Genomic DNA, 27,987 nt, shown 5'->3' on the forward strand with positions numbered 1-27,987 from the left:
CAGTTTCTCTTTTCCAGGATCTCAAGCCCACCTACAAAACCCCAGCCACATCTTTCCTCAACTTGCCCCACCAATGCCATTTACTTTCAAATCCTGCGCCCACCTTATCCCTTCCACCCAGAGCACAAGCAGAAGGAGTTGCCAGAAAATGGAGAGGAATGTCTGACCCAGTACAGCTTGGGGCTTTTCTCCAAAGCCTCCTGTAGCTGGAATCGCTTCAACAACCAAAGCACAGCTTCTGCTTGAACTGATTCCTTCGTTCATTCAACAAACCTTTTTTTTTTTTTTTTTTTTTTTTTTTTGCTTTTTAGGGTACCCCCTGGAAGGTTCCCAGGCTGGGGGTCAAATCAGAGCTGTAGCTGCCAGCCAAGGCCACAGCCACAGCAACATCAGATCTGAGACCTGTCTGCCACCTACATCACTGCTCACCACAACGCTGGATCCTTAACCCACTGAGCAAGGCCAGGGATCGAACCCACAACCTCATGGTTCCTAGTCGGATTCATTTCCGCTGAGCCACTTTGGGAACCCCAACAAATGTTTTGAGAGTCTGCTCTGTGCCCCCTTCTTGACTCCTGGCCCTAAGGATCTAACAGTTTAGTGAAAGGGGCTGGAGGGAAACTGAGGTAACAAATGTTTACATATGACACAGATTTCAACTATTAAGGTAATTCCATGTTAGATTTTACAAAGGGAGGAGGTGAGTGTGCTGAGCAACCAGAGGCCACAGGACCTCCCCATCAGCCACTTCTCATTGCTCAGTTCAGCTGATTTGAGTTATATTGTCCTCTCCTCTGTGCCAGGCTTTGTGCCAGCGCTGAGGGCAGATATGTGAAAGGCTTGATAATTTCTATGAACTTGCCTGCCATCTGGTGGGGATGGGCCCATCAAAAAAAAAGTAGCTGGAGTTTCCTCTGTGGCACAATGGGATCGGTGTCATCTCTGTAGTGCCAGGATGTAGATTCTATTCCCAGCCTGGCACAGTGGATTAAAGGATCGGACTTACCACAGCTGTGGTGTAGGTTGCAACTGTGGCTCAGATCTGATTCCTGGCCTGGAACTCCATATGCCTCAGGGTGGCCAAAAGTGAAACAAACAATAAAAGGTAGCTAAGATGCAATCAAGAATGAGATCCCTTACGGATGTGATAAATTCATTGAGTAATAAAAAAATAAGATTTAGTACTAAAAATAATAATAATAATAATAAAGAATGAGATCCCTAGGCCACAGTATAAATATCACTTCTTCCAGGGAGCCCTCTGGTACTGGAGTTACTTCTTCCCTTGCCCAGCACTGACTGCACACTGGACTTCTCTATCTGCTTCCTCTTTCAACTGGGAGCTCCAGTAGGGCCTCTTCCCAACACTGGTCTGGTTCAGAGCAGGAACTGAGAGGGGTTATAAAAGAAACAGAGACTGATGCTGGAGGCCACAGAGAATGCAACGAGAAGGCCCTGGTTCCTCAAGAGTACTCCTTAAACCCCTGGTTTCAGAATCACCCGGGTACTTGCTATCTTTGGGCTCACCCCAGCCCTGCCAACTTAGAATCTAAGTACCTAGGAACCTTCATTTTCACAAGCACCCTCCCTCATTCCAGGTGATTTTTATTCATGCTCACATTTGAGAACAAACTGGTACACCTAGATAACCAAAATGTGTGGCGCTGCCTGAAATTACAGCCCCTTGAGGATACTTCTTAGCCTCAGTTTTCTCATCTGTAAAATAGACACATTGCCCTGGACCCTTCCAGGGTTGCCATGTGGATGAAAAGCGTAAGGGATCGGAAAGTGTTTCATAAACTCTGAGGTGGTTTAGGAATGCAGCAGGAGTTTCCAAAGGAATTTGTGAAATTACTCATTGCAAATCCCAGACTGTGTCAGCACTAGAGGGGACCTTAGAGACGAAGTAAGCCTCTTGCTGTACAGAAGGGAAAACTGAGGCCCATTCAGGGGTGAAGCCAGCCAGTGACAGAATCTGGCCTACACTGGATTCCCCCCACCAGGGTTGGCCTGCCTACCATCCTCCATTCCCAGATAGAGAAGCTCCTATTAGAGTGGTAGGGCTCCTTCTAAATGTCAAGCCAGGTCTTCCCTGGTGGTTCAGCAGCTTAAGGGTCCAATATTGTCACTGCTGTGGCTCAGGCCACTGCTGTGGCATGGGATCAATCCCTGGCCTGGGATTGTCCACATGCTGGGGATGTGGAAGAAAGAAAGAGAAAAAAAATAGTCAAGAAGTCAGCAACATTCCCACTCCAGTGGGAATTTCCTTCCTTCACACATTCCCAAAGGGTCTCGACAACAGTAACATTCACTTTATAAAGCCCTGTCATATCCAAAGTCATTCAACAAACACTTATCGGGCAGCTGTTATGTACCAAGCACTGTACTAGCTGCTGGAGAGGGAAGATAGATATTGCCCCATTTTATTTTATTTATTTTTTTTGAACCACTCCTGCAGCATATGGAAGTTCCCAGGCTAGGGGTCAAATTGGAGCTGCAGCTGCCAGGCTACACCATAGCCACAGCAAGCCAGGATCCAAGCCACATCTGGGACCTACAACCACAGTTCACAGTGATACCAGATCCTTAACCCACTGAGCGAGGCCAGGGATCAAACCTGCATCCTCATGGATACTAGTCGAATTCGTAACCTGCTGAGCCACAAAGGGAACTCCTTATTGCCCCATTTTATGATGAGCAAACGCCCAAAGGGCATGAGCTTGTCCAGCAGATGAAAAGGCTATCATTCAGGCTTGGCCAGGCCAAAGCCAGACGTGAGGCCTCCTCAAAGTATTCAAATACATGACCTCCCAGGTGGAGGCAGGTGCCTGCCTTCCAGCAATCCCTCCTGTGTTGCTAGAGCAGAAAGGAGTGAAGAGCAGAATTCCCAGTGTGAAGTCAAGGAAGAGATAAGGGCCTTCTGTATCTATTAATACCCACTTGAAAGCAGCAAAGGCCTGATAGATAAAGCCTCTTGGCCCCAAGCCTGACAGACCCTGATAAGTCTGTTCTCAACATCAACAGCTCTCAGGCTGGTAGGCTTCCAAAAAGTCCACAATTACTGGGCAGCCACTTTCACTGATGATCTCTTTTCAACCTGATAATCTCAAAAGTGAAGCTTGTTTATCCATATGGTGCAGAAAGGAGGCTCAGCGAAGGGCAGTGGCAGCTAGGTCACACAGCAGAACTGAAGGGTTTTCCACTGTACCCCTGGGGCCTGCCCTTCATACCCACCACCCTGTGTAAATACCCCAGGCTCAGGGCTGTCGAGATTACAGTGTGTGGTTTTCAAAGGTCTTATGGTGGATGGTGGCCTAATTAATAGGCATGCACCTCCACTAACTTTATCAGCTCCTTACTCCAAAAGAGTCCAAAGAGGTGGGAGCTCCTGGGCCCTTGATCCTCCACCTAAAGGTACCATTTTTTTTTTTTTTTTTTTTTGCCATGCCTGTGGCATGCGGAAGTTCCAGGGCTAGAGATAGAACCTATACCACAGCAGTAAACCAGAGCCCCTGCAGTGACAACTCCAAATCCTTAACCCACTTTGCCATAGGAGGATTCCAAGACATCTTTCCCTTATTCTTTCCAAGAGGCAGGATGGTAGTGGAGTGACAGTGTGAGTTTCAAATCAGGTGGATGTAAGTCAACTCGATAAGTCAATTCACATCCTCTGAGCCTCACTCACTCAATCCACAGATTCTTACTGAGGACCTACTATGTGTCCGACATAGTGCCAGGTGCTGGGGAGACAACTGGAAGCAGAACACTCATCCCTGACACCCGGAGCCCCCAGTCCAGCGGGGGAGTCAGAATTATTTCTATGTATCTGCACAACATGCTCATTAAGAAGTTTGACAAGTGACACAAATAGTTCAAAGCTATTTATTCCACATACATCACTTCCCCTAAACATACATTCTTAGTTTAGAAACAAAACAAAACACAAAACCTCCAAACATGAACATCCCATTATGATAAGGAATGCATAATTGGGAGAAATGATTCTATGGTGACTTAATTTTATTAAGGGGCACAGAGACAGCCATTGTTGAGTTCTGGCAGAAGGAGGTGGGGAGTTTTATGTCTGCAACATTACGTTCATCTCAAATGATCCCTTGTCACTACACTGAATTGTGTGACCTACGGTTTACTGTCCCTGGTGATGTTCTGTCACTGTGCCAGCTCTGTGTCTGAACACAGGCCTCTTACCCATCTGAGAAGCTGTCTAACAGAGGAGCAATCTTGGGAGTCAGGCAGACAGACCCTAACCACGTGGCTTGGCTAGATGGTAAGTGATTTACCCACTAAAGAGCGTTGCTTGGCCTCATCTGTAGAACAAGGGGTAAAGGCTTCTTGACAGAATGGATGTCAGGGTTGAATAAGAAAATGAGACAAGGAGAGTTTGCAGACTGGCCCAGAGATGCAATGTAATTTGCCCGGGGTATTTTTTTTCCTGGGAATTATGAATTAGTTTTAAAATACTTTAAGTTGGGAAATGAGTAAAAAATTCAAACATCTGGCTTAAAACAAACAAACAAACAAAAAAACAAACAGTTGGGTGGTCTAGTGGTTAGGACTTGGCGCTTTCACTGCCCTATGGCCTGGGGTTCAATCCGTGGTCTGGGAACTGAGATCCCATATCAAGCTGCTGCATGCTATGGCCAAAAATAAAAAAAAATTATAAACCCAGTAATGTCTAGTGATACTAGGCAGGCCATCAGGGTGCTGGGCAGTTGCTGTCCCCCATTTAGCCAGAGCCTTGACACTCCAGGCCACCAGCATCCCTGCCTGGCCTGCCTCACTCAGTGACCTTACTTGCCCTGCCATTCCAGGTACCTGAGTTCACAATCCCTGATGCCTGTGCCTGGCACAGAGTAAGCGCCCAATAAATGTTAACTACTATTAGTGACATCATCACTGCCAAGGAACCAACCAGCACCAGCATGGGTCCTCTGCTTTGCAAGTGACTACAGACACAGATGTGGAAGAGCAGGGAAAGAGAGTCTTCATGATGAAACCGGAGACATGGGGCTTAGTGCCAGCCAGCAGCTGCCTGGCTGTGTGGCCTTGGCCAAGTCCTTGGCTGTCAGCTGATCCATACATTCAGTGGGGTTGGGCCAAGAAAGTCCAAGGTCCAATGGAAGCAGATAAGTCTCTGGTTGATAAGCGAGCCTCCCAATTCCTGAGTTCATGCTCTGGCGATCTCTCCTCTCTAAGGTCTACCCAGTGCCACTTTCTTTCTCTGTCTCACCCCAGCCTCTGAGGAGGGATTATGCTTTTCCAAGGAGAGAGGAGGAAACCAGACATAGTGGCTATGCCTGCCCTGACCAAGGCTGTAGCGAGGGGGTGGGCAGCCCTTAGAGCAGAGGGACTCTGTTTCTTCATCTGTAAAATGGGGATGAGGAGTTCCCATTGTGGTGCAGTGGAAAGGAATCTGACTAGGAACCATAAGGGTATGGGTTCGAGCCCTGGCCTCACTCAGCAGGTTAAGGATCCGGCGTTGCCGTGAGCTGTGGGGTAGGTTGCAGACAGGGCTTGGATTTGGCATTGCTGCGGCTGTGGCATAGGCTGGCGGCCGTAGCTCTGATGAGACCCCTAGCCTGGGAACCTCCATATGCTACAGGTGCGGCCCTAAAAAGGAAAAAATAAAAAATAAAAATAAAATAAAAGGGGGATGATACTAATAATAATGACAGAGTTGAGCTAGGAGGGTTGTTGGGACATTAACGGCTCTTTAAAGTATTTAGGGCAGTGGCGGGCGCAGAGAGAGCCCTCCACAGATGTTGGTTGTTCCTAAGAATGAGGGATCAATCAGTGGAGCCGCTTGCCTACATCTCCTCTCGAATTTTCCAAAGGCGAAAAGTCCCTGCACTGCCTCCCAAAGTCCACTAGGTTCAGAGACGAGGACGGAAATACGTTTGGGGGGACAACCAAGTGTGTAGACGAGACAAGAAGCCCATATTCCACTGACTCTCAGACTTTTTTCTTTTCCCTGTATGTTAACATCTCTGAAACTGAGATGCAGCAGACAATCAAGGGCATGTCCATTTTGAGTCAGCAGCTCTTTTCTTTCTTAGGGGCTCAAAATAATGTCGGGCTGCCTCTTTGACGGCGTCTTAGAAGCCGGGCGATAAGGTGGACGCAAAGCGACGGGCCGGTGCCCGCCCTGTCACAGGCCCTCATTGTTCTCCTCACCTCCAGCCTCACCAGCACATTCCAGGTTGGCCACGGTGGAGCCAGCCGCTTTTCTTTCTTTTTCTCTGTTTTCTTGCTGACACCTGCTGACCTGCATTTGGTCCCCCGGTTTGACAGGCACATGGCAAATGCAGTCAGGGAGGGGAGTCGGAGGGCTCGGGAGAAGAGAAAGGCTTTTTATAATATATTAAGATATGCAAAGAGGAGGAGCCAGAGATTCTCCCTCTCCCTTTTAAACAACAACAACAACAAAAAAAAAATCCCGGCTGGGAGCCAGAGTTATATATATGCCAAACAGGCCAGGAAACCCAGCAGGCCTCCTGGAGCTGGCAATGAACCGAAACAGGGGCATTGTGTCCAGGCCACTGGCTGGCTGAGGGGCATTGTTAGGGCCTGGCCCTGTCTGGGAAGAGGGGGGCAGAGGGGGCAGGGGGAGTGTGTTCCCATGACTCCCTGGGGAGTGACAACAATCGGGGCCAGCTGGGAAGCTCGAATGCCAGGGGCCTGGTGGGCGGGTGGCTGGCCCCAGAGGGGCCATGGAGGGCCGCAGGGGGCTGAGGAGGCGATGGGGGGCAGGGTCAGGCCTGTTTCTCAGCTGGGAGGGAAGGCCTAAGGAGGGGGGATGTGGGTGTCATCTGCTACACCCCTCTCCCTCGCCCACCTCCAAAAAGCCCTGGCCCACTGAGTCTCTCTCCCAAGGACCCCCCCCCCCAGATTTTTCCACTTCTTTCCAGCCTGGGGCCCCACCCTGGGCCAGGTTGCCACGGTCTCTCACCTGGACCATTGCAGGGCAACCTCCCTGGATCCTCGCTGCCAGCCTGGCCCCCTACACCCTGTTCTCCACACGCAGCTAAATGTAAATCACATCACATCCTTCTCCTGCTTAAACCTGCCAAAGGCTGCCTGTCACACCTGGAAGAAATCCCAGGCCCACGAAGCCTGCTTGACTGGCCCAGCCTGCCTCTGGGACTCCATCTCCAATCTTTCCCGGCCTGGCACCCTGCCCCAGCCACCCAGACTTCCTGCCAGGCCCTGGAAGGCTGTCAGCTGTTCCCCACTCGGGGCTGGTGAGCTCTGCAGGACCTGCGCGGGGGAACACCCTTTCTTTACATCTTTGCCTGGCTCTCTCCTCCTTGTCTGGGTCTCAGAGCAAACATCACCTCCTCAGAGAGGCCTTCCCTGGAAAACAGACTCTGCCATTCTCCTCCCAAGTGGCTGTTACACTGTCCGTACCACTGACTTCCCAGCACCTTCCACTCTGAAATGATCGCATCTGTATATTTGCCAGTCTCCCCCTCCTGGATGGTAAGCCCCAGGGGAGCAGGAACGGGCTCCTTTCATTGCTAAATCCTTGCTTCCGATATCACCAAATACCTAGTACTTAGCAAGAACTCAGCCAATACTAGCCGTTATTTTTACTATTCCTGTGCTCAGGGCTTGGGATGCAATGTCAGCTGCCACAGGCTCGGGCTGGGAAGGTTACTCTCTCTTTCTCGGGGGGGAGGGGGGATGCGGGGCACACCCAGGGAACCTGGAAGTTCCCAGGCCAGGAACTGAACCCACACCACAGCAGCAACCCAGGCCTCTGCAGTGACAACGCCAGATCCTTATCTCACTGCACCACCAGACAACTCCTGGGGAGGTCACTCTCAAGCAGCGGTTCTGAATCTGTGATCCATGAATCCAAGTTTCATGAACTTGGGCAGGAAAAAAAAAAAAAAAAAATTTAATCTATACTTTCACTAGTCTCTAACCGAAATGTAACATTTCCTTCAATTCTGAATGTAGGCTTCTTAGCAGCCCCCTGGGACATTAACACCAAGAGAAACTGCAGCTATTTCCATATCCTATTAGAGCAGCTACATGGATCTTTAGGCACTGTTTATGCTTAATGTACCTGTGAAGTCATGGTAGTTTTGGACATACCACTAGATCTTGTTATTTATTTATTTAAATTGTGTTGTTGTTGTCTTTTTAGGGCCGTAACCATGGCATATGGAAGTTCCCAGGCTAGGGGTCAAATCAGAGCTGGAGTGCTGGCCTGCGCCACAGCCACAGCAAAGCGGAATCTGAGCCACCTACACCACAGGTCACGACAACGCTGGATCCTTAACCCACTGGGTGAGGCTAGGGATCAAACCTGTGTCCTCAAGGATACTAGTCGGGTTCGTTATCATTAAGCCACGACGGGAACGCCCAGATCTTGTTATTTAAGGTGTCAGAGAAGAACATACATTACTAAATCACAAGTTTTAAAAATACTTTGATCATTATTTCAATATTCAATATGATTGTTGTCTTTTGTAATCCTCTTTTTTTTTGGCCTCCCCAAGGTATATGGAGTTCCAGGGCCAGGGATCAGATCTGAGCCTCAACTGCCACCGAAGCTTCAGCTGTAGCAACACCAGATCCTTTAAACCACTGTACTGGGCTCGGGATCAAACCTGTGTCCCTGTGCTCCAGAGATGCTGCCAATCCCATTGTGCCAGAGAGGGAACTCCTGTTTTATGGTTTTTTTTTTTGGTTTTTTTTTTGGTTTTTTTTGCTTTGCTTTTTAGGGCCGAACCCGCGGCATATGGAGGTTCCCAGGCTAGGGGTCAAATCGGAACTACAGCTGCCGGCCTGCACCACAGCCACAGCAATGCCAGATCTGAACCGCGTCTACAACCCACACCATAGCTCATGGCAATGCGGGATCCTTAACCCACTAAGTGAGGCCAGGGATCAAACCTGTATCCCCATGGATGCTAGTCAGTTTCATTAACTGCTGAGCCATGAAGGGAACTCCTCTGTTTTATGGGTTTTAAAAGCAGTATTCTAAGCAGGGTCCATAGGCTCCACCAGATGCGACGGCTCATGACACACCTAAAAAGGACACCTCAACAAGGAGTGTCTTTAAAGAACTGATGTCGTCTGACCTTGATCCCTTTCTCAGCTGACATCCAGCCCATGAGGAGAGGCTGAAAGGGGAGCCTGGAAGAGCAGGAGGAACAAGATTTCCGAGAGAGACCCCACAACCTGCATTTCAGGTTGGTCCTGTCTTGTTTAGATAAGTCATGAGCACAGAGACCTGTAACAGAAAGTAGGGAGCCCTCTATAAAAACAACAGTCAGGAGTTCCCTTACGGTGCAGCAGGTTAAGGATCTGGCATTGTCACTACAGCAGCTGGGGTCGCTGCTGTAGCGCAGGTTCGATTCCTAGCCCAGTAAGTTCCATATGCCGCAAGTGTAGCCAAAATTTTTTTTAAAATGTTTTTTTAAATAACAATACTTGGAAGAGAGCCCAGCTTTCCCTCTGTCCTCTAGCTGGGCCCCTGAAGCCTCCAGCTCACAAGAGTGGGTCCTAAGGGAGACCTCTGGTTCAAATTAAAACTCTCTCACCTAAAATGCTTTTCTTTCTTTCTTTTTTTAATTTCCTTTTTTTTTGGGGGGGGGTGTCTTTTTGTCTTTTCAGGGCCACACCCGTGGCATATGGAGGTTCCCAGGCTAGAGGTCCAATCGGAGCTATAGCTGCCAGCCTACACCACAGGCACAGTAAAGCCAGATCCAAGCCATGTCTTCAACCTATACCACACTCATGGCAACGCCAGATCCATAATCCACTGAGCGAGGCCAGGGATCGAACCTGCAACCTCATGGTTCCTAGTCAGATTCGTCTCTGCTGCGCTGTGACAGGAACTCCTCTTTTTTTAAAAATTTGTTCTTAAAGTTGATTTAGCATGTTCTGTCAATTTCTGCTGTACAGCAAAGTGACCCAGTCATACACATATATACATTCTTTTATTCAAATTATCCTCCATCACATTCCATCACCAGTGGTTAGATATGGTTCCCTGTACTATACAGCAGGATCTCATTTCTTTTCCACTACAAATGCGATAGTTTGCCTGAAATGCTTTTCAAAGCTGAAAGAAGACCCGTTCAATCCCTATGAATCTGGAACAAGGGGAGGGGGAAAAGAACACGTCTTTTTATAAAGCCTCTAATTCGTCACAGAAAGCCACCCATCTGAAGTCACAACCTGTTGGCTCCAGGAGGTGGAGCCCAGGCCAGTGTGCTGGCTTTGGGGGGGGGGGCGGGGTGTCAGATTTAAAGCCTGATTCTTATAAACCCAAAACACACTCACGGGAGTGGGAGAAGCAAACAATGCAGCCAGAAACACCACCTCCAGGATCCTTTCTGGAGCCGAAACGTGGAAGGAGGGAAGCTTGGAGCATCACAGAAGGCGGTGGCTTCTTGGCACCTCAGCCTATGAATCATTGCTCTCTCATGGGTTCCCTGAACGACCTCTAATTTGGGAGCAGAGCAGCAGAAGGGCCCCAAATTAACTTCAGTTTCGTCCTTTCCCTTTCACTTGGAGTCCTGTGGGCCTGAGTGTTGGGCGTCTGCTCCGACAAGGCTCAAAACATCTAGGGTGTTTCTTCATGATGATCACAGTAAAGATCTGCCCGAGATGTCTGGGGACTTTCGGGGCGGGGGGGATTGTGCAGGGTGGGAATTGGCCCAAAGAAAGGACTCACTTTTGATGTGAGTCTTGATCAAAGAGAAACCCAACGTGCAGGGGATGTCAGAGAGTTCTCAAGATGACAGTGCCATATGAAAGTTTCTTGGGAGTTCCCTGGTGGTCTAGTGGCTAGGATTCAGTGCTTTTACTACCATGGCTTGGGTTCAGCCTCCTAATCTGGGAACTGAGATCCCACATCAAGCCAGTACATGGAGAGGCAAAAAAACAAAAAACAAAAAACAAAAAAAAACAGAGCTAAGGAGTTCCTGCTGTGGTGCAAGGGGACTGGCAGTGTCTTGGAACTGCTGGGAGATAAGTTGGATCCCTGGCCTAGCACAGTGGGTTAAGGATCCAGCATCACTGCAACTGCAGCTTAGATCTGATCCCTGGCCCAGGAACTCCATATGCTGCAGTTTGGCCAAAAAAGAAAAAGAAGGTACCGACAGTAAGTGCCCCTTATGAGGGGTGGGTAGGTGGAGGTGGGGTGTAGGGGGAGCTTGACTCTTCCCTCTTATATACTTTTTGTACCATTTAAGTTCCACACTATGTGTATACATTATTGATCTTTTAAAAATTAAAACAAAATTTTTTTGGCCACGTTTGCAGCATGTAGAGGATCCTGGGCCAGAGACTGACCTGAGCCACAGCAGTGACAATGCCAGATACTCAACCTAGTGTGCCAGAAGGGAATTCCTACTTTAAAATTTTTGTTTACAGCTTTGCATGTCACAGACCTCATGGAAATGTAGTAGGTGGAGTTCCCGTTGTGGCACAGCAGAAACAAATCCAATGACTATCCATAAGAATGTGGGTTCAACCGCTGGCCTCGCTCAGTGGGTCTGGGATCCAGCGTTGCCATGAGCTGTAGGTGCAGGTTGCAGATATGGCTAGGATTTGGCATTGCTGTGGCTGTGGTATAAGCTGACAGCTGTGGCTCTAATTCGACCCCTAGCCTGGGAACTTTCATAGGCTATGGGTGGGACCCTAAAAAGCAAAAAAAAAAAAAAAAAAAAAAAGTAGCAGGTGCTTAATAAATTCACGTTAAAACACTGTGCTGGTTCAGGAACTAGCATTTATGAAGTGCCGACTGTGTGCCAAGGGCCCTCTGGCAATGCCCATTTTCCAGCTCTTACAGAGTGGGGACTCCTCCCAGGAGCCAGAGCTCTGCCCCTGCACGAGGACCACACCGCCATCATCCCTGGAGGGAGCATTTGGAGGCACCAGATGCTTTGGCAGGATCCAGAGAGATGCCATCTGTGAGGGGAACCTATTCTTAGAGAGCAGAGACAGTCGGTGGTGGAGCTCGCCAACCCCCAGCGGCAGAGGGGGACGTGGGGCAGGCAGGCAGCCAAGGCTGTACCTTCGGCTGGCGGGGGACGGGGTAGGACAGGCTACAAGCAGGGTGTACGCAGCCCTCAGGACCACGCTCTCTTTTCCGTTTGGATGATATTTTGGAAATAGCAGCCAACATTTATCGAGTGCTTACTTTATATGCATCCTGTCACTTAATCCTCCCAACCAGCCTATGAGGTGGGCACTATTACAATGCCTATTTTACAGATGACAAAATGGAAGCCCAGAATAGTTAGGTCACTTGCCCAAGGAGGGAGCAGGGCCAGGAAGCCCAGACACTCTGGCTCCAAAGGCTCTGTCCCCTGGTACTGAGGTATGTAGCTGCCTGTCAGTCCGCTGCACCAGAGGCCAAGTTCAGCCTATCCCCACCTCACAGGCAGACTCCAAGGCAACAATTTGAGTGCAAGTGGTTTCTGTGGCAAGTCCCAGGAAGCACTGGCAGGGACATGAATAAGGGAGGCGGGGAGGTGTCATCGAGCAAATGGCCCCTGTGGGCAACTGGAGCTCAGTCCTGCTGGGGTGCTCTGGGAGCCAGCACGGGTGGGGCAGGCACCATGAATTATCCCACCAGTGATCACTGGGTAAGGGGTGCGGGAGTCGGGTATTCATCAGTCCTTGGTTAAGGGCTGCTCCCAGGATATGCTACTCCTCCAGCATGGCAGGTCTGCTGCAGGCTGGCAAAGCAGGTGCCAAGAGCAAGAGAGGAGCCCTCAGGCGGAAAGACACAGGGTGGCAGTTGGGTGGCTGGTGTGCACTGAAGCAGTAAGTTAGGCAGGATATGGGTGGGGCATCTGCTATAAAAGCCACTTGCGGATGGCCACTGTCTCCCCACCCATCACCTCAGGATTTCATTCAGCCTCCGCAGAGTGAACTAAGGGGAACTTCAAGATCCCCCCTGCTCTGGGAGCTCAATGGTGCAATGGGATCGGCAGCATCCCGGCAGAGCCAAGACCCAGGTTCAATCCCCAGGCCAGCACAGTGGTTTAAAGGATCCACTGTTGCTACAGCTATGGCATAGGTTGAAAATGTGGCTTGGATCTGATCCCTGGTACACTCCCCCTCCTCAAAGATCCCCTTCTCTAAGCTTGCAGTACATTGTGCCTGAGAACACAGCACAACTGAATCCCACTTCTATTACTTAAGAGCTCTGTGACTTAGTTTCCTCATTTGTCACATGGGATACTGGCCCCATATCATTCCCCAGCACCTTGTGACTCAGGGTGTAGCTCAGAGAACAGCAGTATCACCTGGGAGCCTACGAGAAATACAGAATCTCAGGCCCTACGCCAAACACTCTGAGTCAGAGCCTGTATTTTAATCAGCTCTCCAGTGACTCATGTGAATATTCTACTAGTAACTTCCAAAATATCAAAAGAGATTGACGTGTTCCTACTCAAATTGGTGGCCCATGGGCCAACTCTCCTAGGGTGTGTTTCATTTGTCCAGCTTGGAGATTTTAAAATCAGTCTATGTAATTCCCAGGTGGTGCAGTGGGTTAAATCTAATGTTGTCATTGCAGCAGCCTCGTGTCACTGTTGTGGCATGGGTTCGATCCCTGGCCTGGGAACTTTCACATGCCAAGGTTCGGCAAAAAAAAAAAAAAAATCAGTCTGGCACACAAGTCTCCACTTCACTATGTTTCCATCACGCCCTCCTGCCTGGCACCAGAAACATTATTGTTTATGCCACCCACCAGGTCCTTAGAGGCATTTGCATTTGTACCCCTATAACTAGCCAACATTTGCATAGCATAGCTTAGGTGTCTAAATTTAAAGTAAGGCACTGAGTGGGAGTTCCCACTGTGGCTCAGTGGTTAATGAGCCCGACTAATATCCACGAGGACATGGGTTCGATCCCTGGCCTCACTCAGTGGGTTAAGGATCTGGCATTGCCGTGAGCCATGGTGTAGGCAGGCAGCTACAGCTTCAATTCAACCCCTAGCCTGGGAATCTCCATATGCCGCGGGTGTGGCCCTAAAAAGACAAAAAATAAAAAATAAAAATAAATAAATAGTAAGTAAGGCACTGAAGAAGACAGGAACTTTGAAATCACCTAAGTCTGGCCTCAAACCCTGACTTGGCTGTTATACTAGTTGTATTACCTTGGGCAAGTCACTCCTCTCTGATCCTCAGTTTCCACATCTGTGAAATGGGGATCCAAATGCGTACCTGAGAGGTCATCACTGTGTGAATTAAAAATAATACGTGCACAGCACCCAGGAGGAAGTAGGAGCTCTCAACACAAAAGTCGTGAGTAGAAGCAGCAGCCTTGGTAGTTATATAAATCCAATGTGGACACTAGGTATTTCAATGATTATCCTCACTTTACTAGAAACTGAGGCTCTGAGAGGTTAAGAACCTTCCCCAAGGTTAAGAACTTCCACACAGTGGTGGAATGGGGACTCAAACCCATGCCCTCTAGCTCTACACCTGCACTGTCCACTAGAATTTTCTGTGAGGATAGACGGTTTTATATATGCATAGTCCAATACAGTAGCCACTAGCCACACAGGGCTGCTGAGCACCTAGAACATGGCTGGTTGCAGTGGAGAAAGGCTGGAGGTGCAAAACACACACCTGCTTTGGTGACTTAGTACAAGAGAAAAGAATGTAAACTATCTCATTGATTTTTAGATTTATTACACATTGAAATGCTGATGTTTGAAAAATATTGGCTTAAAAGATATAATTAACCTTAATCTCACCTGATTCTTTCTACTTTTTAAAAAAATGTGGCTACTAAAAAAATGTCAATCACATATATGACTCACATCATGTTTCTACTGGACAGTGGAAACTCTAGAGCTTCTCCAACAGAACATCTAAGACAAGGAACTGAGGATTTTCTAAAAACACATTTGCAACCAACCACCCACCAGCCAGAGCCCTCGGTTACAGAAGAACGGCCGAAGAACATACCCACCAGAAACAGACTTCAGCGCCCTCCTCTGAGCTCGATGACCCCTGGGGCCCGGGTCTCACAGGGTCAGCAGCACGGCTGTCCCCGTGGCCAAGGCTCGGTGGCCTGATTCGGTGGCTTATTCTACCATTCAAGAGTACCTACTGGGACTTGAAGATCAGTGTTTTCACTTTGGCCAGCAGGACCCCAGGCTGAGAAAAGCTAGAGTCTGAGACCTCAGATCTTGAACAGGCAGGATCTTCTGGGGGATTCGCTGATGGAGCCAATCTGCAGCCATGGCTGGCAAGCGCCGGAGTCCCCAAAAGCACTTCGGGCCGAGTTATTTCTTCTTGTTGTAGAGGAGGAAGTCTGAGAGGTCGTGCCACGTGTTGCTGTCCTCATACAGGTAGGTCATGGAGGACTGCAGCGAGGGCTGCAGGGTGGGCCGGTGGTATTCAAAGAGCCACAGCACCAGCCCCCACACCAAACCCGAGAACAGCGGGTACGGGTCCCATCTGGGCTCGGGGAGGTAGCCCTTGTCCAAACCCAGGCGGCACAGGGCAAACAGGAGGCGAGATAACAGGTACATGTTGATCTGCAGGGAGGGAAGAAGGAGATTACAGGGGGCCCAGCCGCTGGTTTCCCACCCCCACGTCCTGGGGCGCCCCAGGGGCACTGGATTGGTGTTTTGCAAAGATAGCGTGCAAGGTATTAGAAGTGGTATGGAGCAGACACCTGAGTATCACTATGTCTTTAGTTCATTACTCTTTTTCATAAAAATTTTCAAAAAATGAATGTATTTATATGGTCCAAACTAAAAGATAGTCTGACACAATCCAGGAGTTCCTTGTGGCATAGAAGGTTAAGGATCCAGCATTATCACCGCAGCGGCTTGGGTGGCTACTGTGGCGCGGTTTCCATCCCTGGCCTGGGAACTTTCAAATGGCCCTGGCGCAGCCAAAAACAAAAACCACCCAGACAAACAACCAATGAAATAAACAAACAAAAAACCTCAATTCATAAAAGAAATTAGTCAAGAGGCAGAAAAGACACGTTATAGACTGGGAAGATACATTTACGAACACATACCTGACAAAGACTCGTATCTGGAAAATATTTTTTTTTCCCAAATTTTTTTTTTTTTTTTGTCTTTAGTCTTTTCAGGGCTGCTCCTGAAACATATGTAGGTTCCCAGGCTAGGGGTCAAATCGGAGCTGTAGCCACTGGCCTACACCACAGCCACAGCAACACTAGACCCAAGCTGCATCTGCAACCTACACCGAAGCTCACGGCAACCGCAGCACCTGTGGCCTATGGAGGTTCCCAGGCTAGGGGTCAAACTGGAGCTGTAGCTGCTGGTCTATACCACAGTCACAGCAACGCAGGATCCGAGCCATGTTTCCAACCTATACCACAGCTCACAGCAACGCCAGATCCTTAACCCACTGAGCGAGGCCAGGGATCGAACCTGCAACCTCACAGTTCCTAGTCGGATTCGTTTCCACTGTGCCACGATGGGAACTCCCCTGGAATATATACTTTTAAAACTCAACAGTGAAAAAAGAAACAATCCAGTTAAAAAATGGGCAAAAGACAGGAACAGATATTTCACTGAAGAGTTTATATAGAAGGAAAACAGGCACATGTAAAAAGGTTCAACATCATTAGCCATCAGGGAAATGCAAATTAAAACCACATGAGATAGCACTACGCACCCACCAAAATGTCTACAGTTTGAAATGTAATCAACCAAACGTCAACTAGGATCTGGAGAAATGGGTTCACATGTATATTCCTGATAGGAATGTAAAACAGTACAGTCATTCTGGAAAAATAGTTTGGTTGTTTCTTAGAAAACTAAATATGTAAGTACCACAGAACCGAGCAATTGCACTCCTGGGTATTTATCCCAGAAGTGAAGACTTACTTTCATAAAAATATGTTCAAGAATGCTTTTATTAGCTGCAGGTCTAATAGCCAAAAGCTGGGAACACCTCAGAGGCCCTTCAATGGGGACATCAAGACCACAGAACACAACCCAGCAAAGAAAAGGAATGAACAGCTGATATATTCAATAACTTCGATGAACTGCCAGGGAATTATATTGAATGAAAAAAGCCAGTCCTCAAAGGTTATATTCTATAATGACTCCATTTATATAACATTTAAAAATTGAAATATAGTTGATTTACAAGAAAGATTATATTAGTTTCAGGTTACAGCAAAGTGATTGAGCTGTACGTGTGTGTGTGTGTGTGTGTGTGTGTGTGTGTGTGTTTCTGGGGTTTTTTGTTTTTTTTTTTTTTTGCTTTTTAGGGCTGCACTCGCGGCATATGGAGGTTCCCGGGCTAGGGATCGAATTGGAACTGTAGTTGCCGGCCACAGCCACAGCCACAGCCACGCAGTATCCAAGTCACGTCTGCAACCTACACCACAGCTCAAGGCAACACTGGATCCCCCACCCACTGAGTGAGGCCAGGGGTCGAACCACATCCTCATGGATACTAGTTGGATTTGTTTCCGCTGCGCCACAATGGGAACTCCCTATGCTCATGTCCTTTTTCAGTTTATTTTCTATTAATGGTTATTATAAAATATTGAATATAGTTCTCTATTGCTATATAGTAGGTCCTTGTTGATTATTTTATATATAGGAATGTGTATTTGCTAATCCCAAACTCCTATCCCTCCCCCGCTTTCCCCTTTGGTAACTACAACTTTGTTTTCTATGTCTGTGAGTCTGCTTCTGTTTTGTAAGTTCATTGGTATCATTTTTTTTAGATTCCACATATAAGTGATATCATGTGTTTGACTTACTTCACTTAGTATGATAATCTCTTGGTCCATCCATGTTGCTGTAAATGGCATTATTTCATTCTTTTTATGGCTCAGTAATATTCCATTGTGTGGTGTGTGTGTGTGCATATAACATTTTATTTCTCTATTCATCTATTGATGGACATTTAGGTTGCTTTTATGTCTTTTAAATAGTGCTACTATGAACACTGGTATGCATGTGTCTTTTCTTTTCTTTTTGTCTTTTCAGGACCGTACCTGGGATATATGTAAGTTCCCAGGCTAGCGGCTGAATCAGAGCTACAGGTGCTGGCCTACGCTACAGCCACTGGTCTATGCTACAGCCACTGGCCTACGCTACAGCCACTGCAATGCCAGATCCAAGTTGCCTCTGTGACCTATGCCGCAGCTTGCAGCAGCACTAGATCCTTAGCCCGCTGAATGAGGCCAGAGATCAAACCTGCATCCTTATGGATACTAGTGGGGTTCTTAAGCCACTGAGCTATAACGAAAACTCCTGTATTTTTTCAAATAAGAGTTCTTGTCTCTTTTGCAGATATATGCCTAGGAGTGGGATTTCTGGATCATATGGCAACTCTATTTTTACTTTTTAAAGAAACCTCTATACTGTTCTCCATAGTGGCTGCACCAGTTTACATTCCTACCAACAGTGCAGGAGGGTTACCTTTTCTCCACACCCTCTCCAGCCTTTATTATTTATAGATTTTTTGGTGATGGCATTCTGACCAGCATGAGGTGACATCTCACTGCAGTTTTGATGGGCATTTCTCTAATAATTAGCAATACTGAGCATCTTTTCATGTGCCTACTGGCCATCTGTATGTCTTCTTTGGAGAACTGTCTATTACATAACATTTTGAAATGGAGGTCAGGCAGTTGTTGCCAGGAGGCAGGGAAAGGAGGGGAGGAGGCCACCAGGATTCCTAGACTTTGGAGCTTCCAAGGCCAATGAACTTTCTATCAAAAAGACAAAACTAGCGGAGTTCCCATCATGGCTAAGCAGAAACAAATCTGACTGGTATCCATGAGGACACAGGTTTGCCCTCTCTCAGTGGGTTAAGGATCTGGTGTTGCCACAAGCTGTGGTGTAGGTCGCAGACGTGGCTCAGATCCAGCATTGCTACGGCTATGGTATAGGCCATCGACTACAGCTCCAATTTACCCCTTAGCCTGGGAACCTCCACATGCCACAGGTGCGGCCCTAAAAAGACCAAAAACAAAAAAAAACCTGGAGAGTTCCTTGGTGGTTGTAGGTTAAGGATTCAGCATTGTCACTGCTTTGGCTCTGGTTACAACTGTGGTGTGGGTTCGATCCCTGGCCTGGGAACTTCCACATGCCACAGGTGTGGCCAAAAAAAAAAAAATCACAAAAAACCAAAACTGGGGAAACTTTCCTAAAATAAAATACTTATACCCACTGACTCCACAAGTCCATGTCTAGAACATATGGACAGACTGACACAAGTGCAGGAAGACGTCTGGACAAAGACGTAGACTGCAGTGTGTGTGTAATGGCAAAAGGCCCTTTACGTCCATCCAAAGGGGATGGTGACATCCAAGCTGGTCCATCCTATTAGCCGAGAGCTCTGCTGATGTTATAAAGGATGAGGGATTGACAAGGAAGGGCTCCAAGACATATCGTTACATGAAAAATAAAAGAAATGTAGCATGATCTCACTGGCGGAAAACTCCTGCTAGGCACACTGACACAAGCACAGACAGGTTCTGAAAGGCTACGCAAAACAGTTACAGTGACTGTCTCTAGACAGTGGCTTGACAATTGGAGGGGGACAGGGACTTTCTTTTCAATGTGTTTATTTATTTACTTTTTGTCTTTATGGCTCAACCTTGGCACATGGAGGTTTCGAGGCTAGGGGTCGAAGCGGAGCTGCAGCTGCTGGCCTACACCACAGCCACAGCAACGCAGGATCCAAGCCATGTCTGCGACTTACCCCACAGCTCAAGGCAACACGGGATCCTTAACCCACTGAGTGAGGACAGGGCTCAAACCTGTGTCCTCATGGATACTAGTCCACGTCAGATTCATTTCCACTGAGCCATGACAAGAACTCCTCAATTTATATTTTAATTTTATCATAATGTATCCTAAGCACCTAGAAGTGTCCCAGGCACACAGGGGGTACTTAGTTTGCATTATTTAAAGTGTGAAGGGAGTTCCCGTCGTGGCTCAGTGGTTAAAGAAACTGGCGAGTATCCATGAGGATACGGGTTTGATCCCTGGCCTTGCTCAGTGGGTTAAGGATCCTGTGTTGCGGTGAGCTGTAGTGTAGGTTGCAGATGCAGCTCAAATCCCGTGTTGCTATGGCAGTGGTGCAGGCCAGCAGCTCTAGCTCTAATTTGACCCCTGGCCCAGGAACTTCCATATGCCCCAAGTGTGGCCCTAAAAAGCAAATAAATAAATAAATAGCAAAAAAAAAAAAAAAAAAAAAAGAAAGAAAGAAAAAAGAAAAACGTAGCAGCAACAATTAGCAATTAGTTCCACCATCATTTCATTAAAAAGCAGGACTTTCACCCAGGAAAAGGGCAAGGTACAGAATAAGAGATAATTTTTAGAATATAGTAAGTTTTGTTTTATGAAAATCTTACTCCAGGGTCATTTTTTTTTCTCCTTCACTTCACTGCAGAGTGCTGTTTTTCTTCGTTTTGTTTGGCCGCACTGGCAGCATGCAGCATGTAGAAGTTCCTGGGCCAGGAACCAAACCTGCGCCACCGCAGTGACCAGAGCCACAGGAATGATAACACCAGATCCCCAACCCACTGAGCCAGCAGGGAACTCCTGCAGAATGGTGTTTAGTGTTGTCATTGTTGTTGTTTTAAATCTTTACCCCAGAGAGTAAAACACACATTGATTTGGGGAACCATGGAATTCCAATAAGGTCCTTGGTTAGCACAGGGGGAAACTGCGGAGTAGGTGACCTTTTTTTCTTTTCTAACTTTTTTTTTGGCTATGGTGTGCCGCAGCTTGCTGTGGGATCTCAGTTCCCAGACCAGTGATGGAAACCAGGCCGTGGCAGTGAAAGTGCCAAGTCCTAACCACTAGACCACCAGGGAACTCCCTGGAAGTGATCTTAAGGTCACACAGGGACTGGCATGGAAGGGGGCCAAAGGCTTGTCCTCTTTGACTCCCACCCCCAACTCTATACCTGAACCCTGTCCCACGCTGCCAAGCCTCTCTTAACCCCCATCCTGGGGGAGGATCTTTACCTGGTTGTTGATGCTATTGTTTTCTCCAAACAGCAGCAGGCCCCCGATGAAGGCAGCAGTGAATGAGTGCACCTGGAAGGTCTTGCCCTGCAGATGGGACTGCAGGGAGCAGAGTCCCTTGTAGGTGAACACAAAGCTGGCCAGGGTCCTGGAGTGGATGTAGGTGGCCTGCAGGATGGCCCGCAGCTTCTCCCAGAGGCTGCACAAACACACAGAGCCACCATGAGTGCAGGCACAGCCAGTCCCAGGATATTCACCCACCAGGCATTCAAAACTGACCCAGGGGAGTTCCCGTCGTGGCGCAGTGGTTAACGAATCTGACTAAGAACCATGAGGTTGTGGGTTCGGTCCCTGCCCTTGCTCAGTGGGTTAACGATCCGGCGTTGCCGTGAGCTGTGGTGTAGGTCGCAGACGCGGCTCGGATCCCGTGTTGCTGTGGCTCTGGCGTAGGCAGGTGGCTACAGCTCCGATTGGACCCCTAGCCTGGGAACCTCCACATGCCGTGGGATCGGCCCAAGAAATAGCAACAACAACAACAAAAAAAAGACAAAAGACAAAACTGACCCAGGCACGAAGTTCATGGGCTGATGTTCATTCAGCCCCAGGCCTCAACCCTCCATGTCCTTGGAGCTGCTCCCTCACTTGATTCAGGCCTTTTCTTTTGTCTTTTGATGGCCACACCCAGGCATATGGAGGATTCCAGGCTAGGGGTTGAATCAGAGCTGCAGCTGCCAGCCGACGCCACAGCCACAGCAACACAGGATCCAAGCTGCATCAGCAACTTATGCCCCAGCTTGTGGCAACACTGGATCCTTAACCCACTTAGTGAGGTCAGGGATTAAACCCATCTCATTATGGATACTATGTTGGATTCTTAACCTGCTGAACCACAAAGGGAACTCCTGATTCAGGCCTTGACTCCACATCACTTCCTCCAAGAGGTCTTCCCGGACCACCTGACATAAAAGAATGCCTATCATATTCTCTTCCATGATCTTACTTTTCTCTTCCTTCATAGGTCTTATCACCGACATTTATGTACTTGTTTATTATCTCCCCCCAACTCCCACCCCACCCCCGTGGAAGCTACCATAGAGTGATGTCTACATCTGCCTTGTTCATTCTCAGCGCACAGAACAAGGCCCGGCACATAGTAGATGCTCAATGAATTTTTTTTGTGGAGGGGGGTTAAATGAAGAAATGAATGAATGAATAAGTAAGTATGTACTCTGTGCTAGATCTGGGGATACAATTCTAAGAAAAAATAGATCAGCTTCTTGCTGCCCTCATGAGGTTTATGATCTAACGGGAGAGGGAATTATAAAATGAATAATTACAAAACTAGGATCAAACTTTGACCATGACAAGAGATGATCCTGAGATGTGAAGGACAGGGTCAATGAGGTCAGGAGGGGAGAGGAGTGCCGGTTCGGTCCCAGGCAGCTGAACCAGCATGTGCAAAGGTCCTGAGGAGGGATGGAGAGTAGGGAGTAAAAGAAGAGAGAGAAATCGTTAAGGTCAGAGCAGAAAATGTGTAGGGCAAAGGCTGTGGGGGAGAAGTGGGACCACGCTAAGTTTGTCTTTATCTTGAGAGAAGTGAACATGTTAAGTAGAGCAAGTGATTTGATTCATCTTTTTACTTTATTTTGGCTGTGCCCAAGGCACACAGAAGTTCCCGGGCCAGGAATCAAACCCAAAGCACTGCAATGGCAATGCACCATCCTTAACTGCCAGGCCACCAAGGAACTCCTGATTTATCACTTTAAAAACCACCAGGGGGCAGTGAAGAGAAACAGGGAGAGGAGCAGAGGGCACTCTGGGAGATCAATTCAGGGCAAGCAAAGGCAAGTGCCCTCCAGGCTGGAGGTGAACCTTGAAGGGTATCTACTGGGGCTATCTGCCAGGTGCTTTCGGACGCATTCAGAGGGTGAGAAGCAGCAGCTGGTTCTCACCCCATGGGAACACAGGCCCAGAGTTGTCAGTTCTAAGGCAAGAAAGCCAGATTTCTCAGTTTTTAAGAGCGGGTGCTAATCCTGCCTTCAGGATGTTTCTAGAATCTAAATATCTCTCTTTCTTTCCTCCTACCTTCAAGGTCTGGGTCACCAGAGATGCTCAATTGCATTATTGCCACAGCCTCCTACTATAAACCTAATTTTGCCCTTGACCCTGCCCCCATTTGTTCTTAACCTGGCAGCAAACTATTCATGCTCACACTATCAAAAGATAAGTCGAGTTCCTGTTGCGGCTCAGCAGGTTAAGAACCCAACATATGTCTGTGAGGATATGAGTTCAATTCCTGGCCTTGCTCAGTGGGTTAAGGATCCAGCATTGTAAGCTGTGGCATAGGTTAAAGATGTGGCTCAGATTTCAGTGTTGCTGTGGCTCTGGAGTAGGCTGGCAGCTGAGGCTCTAATCCAACTCCTAGCCTGGGAGTTTCCATATGCCACAGGTGCAGCCTTAAAAAGGAAAAAAAGAAAAAAGGTAAGTCAAATAGCAGCTGGACTTGCACGTTCCGGTGAAAATTCTTACCATAATTTCCTGATTCACTTAAAGGAAAAGACAAACTCCTCTCTGTGACCTAAAGCTGGACAGAATGGGCTCAGGTCACCCCTGTGGCCCTTCTCTTTTTGTTCCCTCCCCTGAAATCCCTCTGCTCCAGCCTCTTCAAACTCACCAGGGATGATCTCAGCTCAGAGCCTCTGCATTGGCTGTGCCCCTGGCCTAAAACACTCTCTCCTGAATACCCACTTGGCCAACTCTTCCGTCTCCTACGAGTCTTTACTTGAACAGCCCTCTCTGACTGAGGCCTTTGCTATTTAATTTTGCAGCCTGTCCCTCCTCCAGTATTCTTTCCTTTCTCTCTTTCCCTGCTCTAATTGTTCTTTCCCACAGCCCATACGTCCTCTAACATACCACATGCTTTCCTTTTTTTTTTTTTTTCCCTCGCTTTTTAGGCCCGCACCCGAAGCATACGGAAGTTCCCAGGCTAGGGGGTGAATCAGAGCTGTAGCCGAAGGCCTATGCCACAGTCACAGCAATGCAGGATCCGAGCCGCATCTGTGACCTACACCACAGCTCACAACAACGCCAGATCCTTAACCCATGGAGTGAGGCCAGGGTTCGAACCTGTGTCCTCATGGATGCTAGTCAGGTTCATTAATCACTGAGCCACGACGGAACGCCTTACTTTCCTTATTTATTGTGTTTATTTTCTCTTTTTGTCTTTTTAGGGCCTCACCCAGGGCATATGAAAGTTCCTAGGCTAAGGGTTGAATCAGAGCTATAGCCGCTGGCCTACACCACAGCCACAGCAGTATAGGATCCAGGCTGCATCTGTGACCTACAACGCAGCTCACCGCAACATTGGATTCCTGACTCACTGAGCAAGGCCAGGGATTGAACCCACATCTTCATGGATACTAGTCGGATTCGTTTCTGCTGCGCCACAATGGGAACTTCTATTGTGTTTATTTGCTAAATGCAAACTCTACCAGGGCAGTGATGGTTCTTGGTTTTGTTCACTGCTGTATCCCTGGCACTTAAAACAGTGTTTGGCACACGCTCAATAAATATTTACTGAATGAATGAGTTCAACGAAAATAAATTATTCAGAGGGCAAAAAACAAAACAGAAACAAATTAAAGGAAAACACATGAAGAAAAACACCTTGGACGCTGAATCCGAGGAGTGGGCTGTCCAGGTGTGATTCTTATAAGCTTCATGTGAGGCTACATGTGTTAAAAACTAGACCACAAGGTGATTTCTGAGAAGTGCCTTGAGGGAAGTTTTGAGAGGGAGGAAGTTTGAACAAGGGAAGGAGGTCGCAGACAGCTTTCCTGAGAAAATGATCCTCAGAGGACTGGTATGGGTTGCCGGGAAGAAAATAAAAGTGGAGCGGAAGAGGAAAGGGCATTATTCCTGGTGGGGTTACTGCATGAGAAACATAGGGAGATGGAACCACCTGTGGCCCGTGAATGAATGGCAGCAAGTCTTATGTGCCCAGGGTGAATATGGGGCAGAGGGGGGATGCAGCAGAGGCCAGGCTGCAGAGGGCCTTGAAGGCCACCCCTGGAAGCTGGGCTTCTTCAGAGAACAGTGAGGAGCCACAGGAGTTTTCAAAATGGGACAAGAGAATCAGACCTGTGCTTTAGGAGGTGGTGGTGGGGACACGCTAGACCCAGCCAGGAAGCTACTGCAACAGTCCTGGTACCGAGGGCTGAACACATTCTCTCCTAGTTTGAGGGGTGGGCCAAGGGGATGAGTACCTGCCACTCCGGAAGAGAAAGGTCATGACCAGGGCATGAGGGGCCCGGATTTTGACTCCGTAGCTGTAGAAACAAAAGAAAACAGGTTCTATGGCATGACTGAATCACAGTTTCTTTCAGAGCTCTCTCTTTGACTCCCTATGCCCTCTCATTATCCCTGATGATTTGACAGGTGCAGTGTGCTGTCCTGGAAGAAACTGATCTAGACAGACTTGCTAGAGAGTTCACCTGGGGTCAACTGGGACAATGTGTCTAGCGACTGGACAGCAGTCGACATTATAGAATAGTGATTAATTTATGAAATGAAATCATGATAACTTAGACACATGAAAATGCCCTTATTTTTTGAAATGCACACTGATATATTTAGGAGTGGGGCATCAAAGTGAGTTATTTTTTACACAGCTCATACGTCTCAAGTGTCCAAGTCTGCCTCCCTGAATGAATGGCCTCCCTTGACAAATAGCACATTCTTTTCCACCTCCAGGCCTTTGTTCAAACCATTCTCTTTGCCTGGGATGCTCTTCTCCCCCCAGCCAAGTCCAACTTGGCCTTCAAAATTTCACTGTCCCTTCCTCTGTAAAGCATTCCTGATCACCTAGTATTGCCAGGGTAAATTAAAAATCAGTCTCCCCACTTTGAATCAGGGTCCTTAGGTATGGGCATGGACCACTAATATTATCTCAGGGTCCACCTCCATCCTGGTTACACCAATGCATGACTGATACGATCTGGCCAGACTCAAGGGGAACCAACTTCTCCCTGACTCTTGGTGCCCACAGAAGAGCCTGGTGTTAAAATCAAGCATCCTTAGGAGTTCCCATCGTGACGCAGTGGAAACAAATCCAACTAGGAACCATGAGGTTGTGAGTTCGATCCCTGGCCTTCCTCAGTGGGTTAAGGATCTGGCATTGCCGTGAGCTGTGGTGTAGGTCACAGATGCGGCTTGGATCTCCCATTGCTGTGGCTGTGGTTTAGGTCAGCAGCTACAACTCCAATTTGACTCCTAGCCTAGGAACCTGCTTATGCTGCTGGTGTGGCCCTAAAAAGACAAAAAAAAAAAAAAATCAGGCATCCTTAGGTTTGAATCCTGGCTCTGACCCTGGTAAATGATGTGACCATGAGCAATGGTTTTCCTCTCTGAGCCACAGTCTCCTCATCCAGAAAATGAGGACAATGTGAATTCCTACCTTGTACATTTATTCGTTCAATCGGCAAATATTTGAGAGCCTACTATGTACCAGGTATTAGGAATACACCAAGAAACAAAATAGATAAAAATTTCTGTCCCCATAAAATTCACTTTCTAGTGAAAGACAGAATAGACAAATAGGACATATCAGTGAACTATTTAACGTCAGATGCTGACAAGTACTATGGAGAAAAATTAATTAAGTAGGGAAGGAGGTGGGAAGTTCAGGGATGGCTTCACTGAGGAGGTGACCATCAGGGGCCTGAAGAAGGTGAAGGGGTGAGCCCGGCAGACACTCATAAGGACATAACAATAATAACAGCAGCGAACAGTTATAAGCATATACCAGGGGCTGTGCTAGGCATTTCACATCTATTGACTCAGTCCTCTGACAGTATGAGAACTATAAACAATCCCATTTTGTAGAAACTGAAGCTTAGAGAGGCTAAATGATTGGCGCAAGATCACAGAGGTAGATGGCACCAGGATTCAAACTAAGGTGGTCACATCCACACCACCATGCCATGCTGCCACTAAAACACTAACTCCAAGATCTTTGGACATCTTTGTTCACTTTGTTCTCTGCTACATCCCTAGTTCTGGCTCAATAAATGATAGCTGTCATGCATGAAGTTTAAAGTAAGCTGAGCTCTAGGCACCAACCAGGGGAAAGGAGCCCCAAACTCTACCCTTTTGCAGGTCTCATGTCCAGATTGGAATCAATTTGCTCAGCAAATATTTGTAGCTTCACTTATACTCGTCACGCCTGAGACTTATGACCCACTAGAGACTTACAGATAAGGAGTGAGACGGGGGATGTGAGCCCGCCGGCAGTTTAATGAGGGCTGCAGAGGGAGGAGGGGCCGCTGGCCTGCTAGAGGCCAGAGTCCAGCTTGCCACTGCTGTCTGAAGCCAGACAGGCCCAAGGACACACAGCGCGGGGAGGGGAGAAACCAGGACCAAATAAAGGCGCGGTATGGAAGGTAGTTAAGGCAAGAGTGCCAGGTTGCCAAGCACGTCCGGATCCACCAACAGCGTAGTCGGAGCCCTGGCTCAGAAGGCACTCGGAACCCAAAATCCATCGCCCACTGCGCCGACAGTGGACACAGAGACCTAGAGCCACACTAAGGCCGCTCAGCGCACACAGCGCAGGACCGGGAACCCGCTTCTCTGTCCCCAGCCAGAGAGGTCCTTCAGCCCCTGCCCGGCCCCGCGGCCCCACTCACACTGCTCCGTTCCGGAAGCCCTTAATCATGGCCAACGCAGCGTGGTAGCGGCGCTTGCGCAAGAGTGCGTTGACCGCAAGGAGCAGAGTCCGCAGCTGCGGCGGGGCGGCCATAGTGCGGGCAGTTCGCGGGGTGGCAGGCACCAAGCGTGAAGCGCCGTGACAGCCAGGTGTCCCTCCTGAACAACCTGCCCTGCCGGCGGGTGCTCGGCAAACCACATCTTTGTGCCCAGAGGGTGAGTCTGCTGTCACTCATACAAGAAGAGCCAATCACAGGGCTCACTCATCTCACCAGGGGAATGGGACGAAACCAT

At 48.2% G+C, this 27,987-nt stretch overlaps 1 protein-coding gene across 2 annotated transcripts; it reads right to left on the minus strand.

The window, feature by feature from the left end:
* PXMP4 (peroxisomal membrane protein 4) lies at positions 3,867-27,987 on the minus strand. Of its 2 annotated transcripts, XM_021077363.1 has the most exons (4): positions 27,675-27,987; positions 25,257-25,319; positions 20,992-21,190; positions 3,867-15,544 (listed from the first exon to the last, which is right to left on the minus strand). In XM_021077363.1, the coding sequence occupies exons 1-4, from the start codon at positions 27,785-27,787 to the stop codon at positions 15,290-15,292; spliced, it is 630 nt and encodes a 209-aa protein (XP_020933022.1). In that variant the 5' UTR covers positions 27,788-27,987; the 3' UTR covers positions 3,867-15,289. The 2 variants fall into 2 exon arrangements, with proteins under 2 accessions (XP_020933022.1, XP_020933023.1); XM_021077364.1 differs by lacking the exon at positions 20,992-21,190 and having other exon boundaries at positions 27,675-27,910.

This window comes from Sus scrofa, chromosome 17 (assembly GCF_000003025.6).
Source record: "Sus scrofa isolate TJ Tabasco breed Duroc chromosome 17, Sscrofa11.1, whole genome shotgun sequence".
Taxonomy (NCBI): domain Eukaryota; kingdom Metazoa; phylum Chordata; class Mammalia; order Artiodactyla; family Suidae; genus Sus; species Sus scrofa.